The sequence below is a fragment of the Papaver somniferum genome, chromosome 7 (genome assembly GCF_003573695.1).
Source record: "Papaver somniferum cultivar HN1 chromosome 7, ASM357369v1, whole genome shotgun sequence".
Taxonomy (NCBI): domain Eukaryota; kingdom Viridiplantae; phylum Streptophyta; class Magnoliopsida; order Ranunculales; family Papaveraceae; genus Papaver; species Papaver somniferum.
The window spans coordinates 198,637,047-198,643,121 of record NC_039364.1 but is presented as its reverse complement, the minus strand read 5'-3'; the positions used below and the strand labels follow the sequence as shown (position 1 = coordinate 198,643,121).

At 35.6% G+C, this 6,075-nt stretch overlaps 1 protein-coding gene across 2 annotated transcripts; it reads left to right on the top strand.

Annotated features, from left to right (window-relative positions):
* Window positions 1-2,374: 2,374 nt before the first annotated feature.
* Window positions 2,375-5,750, top strand: LOC113299359. 2 transcript variants are annotated; one of them, XR_003334836.1, is made up of 2 exons: window positions 2,375-3,660; window positions 4,646-5,750. XR_003334836.1 is itself a non-coding variant. In XM_026548379.1 (2 exons), the coding sequence occupies exons 1-2, from the start codon at window positions 2,547-2,549 to the stop codon at window positions 4,969-4,971; spliced, it is 975 nt and encodes a 324-aa protein (XP_026404164.1). In that variant the 5' UTR covers window positions 2,375-2,546; the 3' UTR covers window positions 4,972-5,750. The 2 variants fall into 2 exon arrangements, 1 of the variants encoding a protein (XP_026404164.1); XM_026548379.1 differs by having other exon boundaries at window positions 2,375-3,195.
* Window positions 5,751-6,075: the final 325 nt, after the last annotated feature.

Sequence of the window (6,075 nt, the reverse complement as noted above, 5' to 3'; positions counted from 1 at the left end):
AACACAAGCTGGGAACATTTACAAGTACAAAGGTCATTCTCAGTAAAGTATTAAGCTCAAATAATCTTGAGTGTATGCATATCCTCAACATTTTGACCTTTATATAAACATGGAGATAATTGTTTTCTTGACAAACTCGTTTTTCTTTTGAACTATCTTTCTCTTCATGGCATTCTTTTCTTTGACATATGTCCATATTTTGAAAACAAAGCTTTATTATATTTCTAAAATTTCTTATCCTCAAGCCTCCTTATTTCTTTGATTTGCAAATTTTATTCCATGACATCCAATACATTTTGAGTATGCTTGCATTGGTACCCCGTAAGAATCTTCTCACCATGTTGTCATATTATTTTGCACTTAGTCTAGTATAGTAGAAAGAGAAAGGTAGTATATTGGTGGACTTACAAGGATGCTTCAGTGGGATTCTTCCAACATTTGTTAAATGCTTTGTCTTCCACTGGTCCAACTGCTGCTTCATATTATCCACCACTTTACCTAGGTTAAATAGCAAATGTTATCATTAATCTTGCAATTACTGAGCTTAAAACTATTGTGAAATTAAATTATGATGTTACCAAATAAAGAAAATAATAGATTTCCTCCATTATAAATTTATGAGGGTTCATTCCAAATACCAACGATGAGGATTCATTCAAATACCAACGACTCTTAAATCCGATCCGATGACCTGCAGATCACAAAGTTAACATTTAGCCACTGAGACATTTGTTCTTTGGTAATAATGATTTTTTGAATGTAAATGACAAATTTCATAGAAAAAGAAACTCTAGTCACCAAAAAAGTGACAAGGAGCTCAAAAAAGGTTTACAAGTATATGGATACCACAACATCCCAATTAGAAATCAAGGTTGTTAGATCTAAACCAACAAAAATATTAGAATCTTTGTCCCAATCGAACATCAAACACTTTACAGTATCAATAATTTGATCTTTGCATCTTGTAATATTCTGGTACAATCTATTGTTTTTTTCTCTCAATAAAGACCACCAAATAGCAAAAGGTAAAAGGCTGATCTTCTTTATTATTATTGAACTCTTCTTACTCCCCCATTTCCATAAAGTGTTTCTAACATTGTTAAGGCCTATTCTTATGCACATGCCAAAAAAAGTTGTTTGGCATATCAGGTGGCATGGCAAACCAATTGTGCTACTATGGGAAAACTACGGAGCGACCGTTATTGACAATATCGCCAGCGATAAAGTCTTTATCGTTGGCGATATTGTCAATAACGCTTGCTATTAACTCGGTCGCTGTCGTTATAATTAATATCGCCAGCGTACGACATTCTAACGCCTATAAATACCGCCACCTTGTTTAGATATCCTTCACACTTCCCTTCTCAACTCTTTTGTTTCCCTTCTCAACTCTTATTCCCTTCAGAATCATCTTTCGTTTTACTTCTTAAACAAATATGGAGAGAAGAAAAAGATATAGAAAATCCAAAGGATGTATTAGTACTCCAGCCAGTGGAATAAGTTTTGTTGTGGATACAAATTATGAGTTTGATAATGTCAGACAAGTAACCGGTGAAGGTATGTTCTCTAATCACCTATCTGATGATGAGGAGCGAGTTAATTCGGTAAATCTAAGAGGTGGATGGACTGAGTTACATACGATTTTTCAATTGTATCCCCATGTTGTTCAAGAGAGAGTTAGAAGATATCCTTGGCAACATCTATATCATATACAACCTAGAAACCACAGGACTCAAGGAGTTCAAGTTATATTAGAACGATGGTGGAAGACTACAAACACGTTCTTTTTCAAGGACTTTGAATGCTTGGTAAGTCAGTTTTTTCTAGTAATTTAATTTTTAGATTATGTGTTTTGTTTTATAAAAATCAACAAATTCTAATTATGAATAATTATTGTTAATAGGAGTTACACCGATAGATTTCTACATGTTAACGGGAATTCCATGTGCTGGAAACTTGCTTTCATTTAACAAACTAAATTGGTTATCAGAAGATAAATGGAAACAAAGACTTCCCTTATACTCAAATGATGTAGAAGGAAATGATTCATATAGACAATTATGTAAGCAATTTAGTTGAAATGTAATATATTTCTTTTAATTAATGGAAATTTTTTTTTAGATTAATATTCAAATACAAACTAATTTTACATTTCATTAAAAATTAACTTTGATTGCTGCCATGTACCTACTAATGAATGGGAGTGCCCATATCTTATTATAGTCTGTAGTTAGCTTAATTAGTATTTATCTGTAACGGGTGGTTGAGATGTAACCACGTGGCGGGTTAATAGTCGTTAGATATTTGAGAGAGTGAGTGAGTTATATATTCTCAAGTCTGTGTAATGAAACCCTAAGAAAATTATTAATCAAATTAGAACATTTGTTCTTCTCAGGCTGCGTTCCTTGTGAACCAGAAGGCTTGATCCTCCGAGATTAAGAGAGGTTTACCTCAATTTATCTATAAAATCCTGTTATGTACACCTAGGTACATAACAATTGGTATCTAGAGATGTTTCGATCCATACCCTAATCATGGTTGCATAAATGGATTTACAGAATGAAAAATGGGTACAAATGAATGGAAAATTGGTACCGATAAAGAAATTTGAAGGATTAGCAAGAGAGAATGTAGAAGTATGCATAAAGTGGTATAAGTTTTGGTTGGAAAGAATTAACTCTCCATCTCAAAATTCTTTCCTTCGGAGGTGGTTAAAAAATATGGACAAAGCAGCAAAGAGATTGAGATTGATCATGTTTCTCAAGTGTACTGCTCCGTCTCATCCATATCCTTGCAGAGTGAAAGTTCCTTCTACAACTGTTGATGAAATTTCAGAAGTGGAGTTAATTTTTTTTTTCTTTGAAGAAGATGATTCTATGAATCTAGGGTTAATTCCCTCATTTTTCTTTCATGAGAAGAATGATTTGTCTGTGGATCAGAGTTTTTCGTATGAGAAAGTGGTGAAAACTGATGTTATTGAAGTCAGTAAGTCAAGTGAATTTCAAATATGGGAAGTGCAGGAGGTCACCAACAATGGTGTGAATGATCTCCGTGTGAGAAATTTGGTCCAAATTTTTTCAGAGGCCTACGAAAATGTTCAATGTTTGACCGAGTTACTCTTTTTCTACATTACATTTCTAGGAATGGATTGCTTTCACTTCCAACTTGATGCTTCTCGCTTGTTATTCGATCAGGGTAAGTCTGTTGTTCTCTCCTCAAACTCTAATGGTAATCTGCTTCGATTGATTAATTACTTTGGGTATAAACTAAATTGTTCATCTATGCAATCGATTCATCTTTTATGTGTAAATGATGTTGAGGTTTATGATGAGAGGAATCTGTTTGTTAAAATGTCTGAGGGTAAGGTTGTGGAATTGGGTAGTGTTGGAGTTGATTTTCTCTTGCAGCTCAAAATGGGTAGAGTTTTTGATCCTGGCAAAGAATCAGATAGTCTTAAAGAGTTTTCCAATTATGTTGGTGAGTTGTTGAAGGTGTTGTCACTACCTTGGACGGATGAGTCACTACCTTGGACGGATGAGTCATTGGCTTGGGAAAGTGTTGTCACTACCTTGGACGGATGAGTCATTTAACAATGTGAATTTTCAATTCAAAAATGTTATAAATGGATTCATCAGGATAAGTTGCGTCCACATAAGTGAGGTGAGTTCCAAGGTATTATTTGATGATTATTCCTTACTTGCCTTCGATTCTGTGCGTAGAATGTTTGATCGTGGGAAAGGATTTCAGCTTATTAAGGGGTTATTTTCTTTTGTTGATGATTTTGAAAACTATTTTGGTACAAATACTTCTTGTGTGATTGTTAGTACTGAGTTCACATTCATGGATGCTTACTGTGATAAATTCTTTTATGAGCTAATTGCGGAACTTCAGTATTGTTTCAAATTGCTAGTTGGGTATTCAAGTGTGTCCTTGTCTGTTATCAATGGTGATATTCGTGCTGTTAGCCTGATATTTGACACCAGGCCTCAACAAAACAGTATTCTCTGGACTAAATGGATTTTTCAAGTGCCTAAACAAAGTAAGCCTGACAATAAACTAGATCTGCCTGCGTAGTTGCTTGCTGGTTTTAGATTCTGTTTTGCTAAGGGGATTACTTCTGGTTCTTTCATTATTCACGTGGGCTCAATTTCGATGACATACTACAATGGAAAATATGTCTATACGCTTATTAGTATGCATGGGTTTGAATCAGATTATTTGTTTTGTGATTCAATTCTATTGATGCCTGTTACAACTGGTGACATCGGTGATAGTGGTAAGTTATTTGCATAATTCTCACAAAAAAATAGTATCACCATGAATACCTTTTTGTCTCTGTGGATGCTACTGTGTGAGATTAAGAATGTTTATGAATTATTTCCTCTAATGCTTGATATGTGGGAAGAGGAAAGTTTTCTTTTTCAGTTGAAGTATGTTTCGCCTGATGCGTTATTGATTTGTCAGTTTGAGTCCCTGGGTGTTGGTTTTGTTCGACTTCGTATAGAAGCTTTTAACCCAACAACAACATGGTCTGACCAAGTGATTCAAGTCTTGAATTCATTTGGTACTCATAAATTTTTTTGTTGTATTTTGCTGTGGAATTTGACTGGCGGTACATACGATATACTTTTGCCTTCTGTTGCAGTGGTTTCCCATGAGTTATTAATGATGATAGTTGCGAGACGAGAAGTTGTTGTGTCGCGGGTTCTACTTGGTGAAATGTTGGGGGTTTGTGGTGTTGCACATGGGCATGGTAATATGCTACCAGAACCTTTCCAGGAGTTTACCCTGTTGATGCTCATTTTGTCGGTTCCCAAAAGTGTAAGAGTTTTTTCAAAATTCTCGAGCATCGTTTACTTCTTACCTACATCTAAAATCTGTAGCAGCTATACGATGCCAGTGGGTATTATAAACGGAACTCATATCTTAGTTGAAGTGTTTCAGATTCTTAAACTGTTGATGTGGATATGATACTTAAGGTGGAAGTTCAGATTGGTTCCACCTTGGTTGTCAAGTGTGACATATGTTAGATGGGTTGTTAACCATTTTATCTCAGTGGTGTGTACAATGCTTCAGCGGGATACTGCATTATGGAATTCAGTGGTACTTCATGTTCTAAAAGATTATCAGGCTACGAAGGCGAAGGAATGGGTTAGTAGAAGACATGAAAATTATGAGTGTAGTTCTCTTGGAATAGGAATTTATGTCAAGACTGTGCAAGCCAATACTCGATTATAATTGTTGATATCCACGAGATGGGAGTGCAATTGGTTATCTACAGGGGTACAAATGTGCATATTCATCTCCTTGTTGCTATTTTTTCTGCTCAGCTAACCACCTCACAGGGGTCTACACCAAGTTCATTTTTCATCATAATTTCTGCTGCCATTTTTGTCAGATTGTTTATCTTTGAGGTGAGGATCCCTCCTGCAGTTCATGGTGGTGAAGCCTTTTGTGTGGGAATCAGTTCACGTCTGTTCTTCCTAACTCTATATCTTAGCACTAGATCGTTACCACCAAGGGTTTCAATCATCTTGGCTAAATTTTGGAGTCTCCTAGTTCATTTGTGTTTGATAGAGGGAAATTTCTTTTAAGTTATGTGTGGGGATTGTGGTACCAACCTAGAAAGGATTCTAGCCGGATAAAATCCATATATATGGAAGTTGCAGTTCCCAGGGAAGCAGCTGTAACTATTGTAAGGAAAGCAGATGTTTTGGTTGTTCTCATGAAAATCTCAGTTACAGTTAAAGTGATGGAGATATTCGTATGGACTTTGCAAACCTGGACCCACTTTTTGATTATTACCATTCAGCTCATGATACCAAAAGAAAAGGTCAGTATGCATCCAAAGGAGAATATGGTGTTGTTTGAGGAACCTGAAACAGTTCATCCAATGGGAGATCATATATATGGAATACCAAAACCAAGAAACCCATTACATACTCGAAAAATTGACTACCTCCTGGTAAGGGTCCCTGGAGTTTTAGTAGTTCTGGAATATATGGGAGATGGATATAAATTGATCAGCAAGCTAGTGGTGATTTCCAAAACACAACTCAGGGGATCTGTTTTACT

What these genes read in the sequence shown, in the direction of transcription:
- LOC113299359 (XM_026548379.1), top strand. Translation starts at nt 2,547, where the DNA reads ATGGATTTACAGAATGAAAAATGGGTACAAATGAATGGAAAATTGGTA. An exon ending in TCGCTTGTTATTCGATCAGG is followed by an intron (nt 3,196 to 4,645) that starts GTAAGTCTGTTG and finishes CTTCTGTTGCAG; the next exon opens with TGGTTTCCCATGAGTTATTA.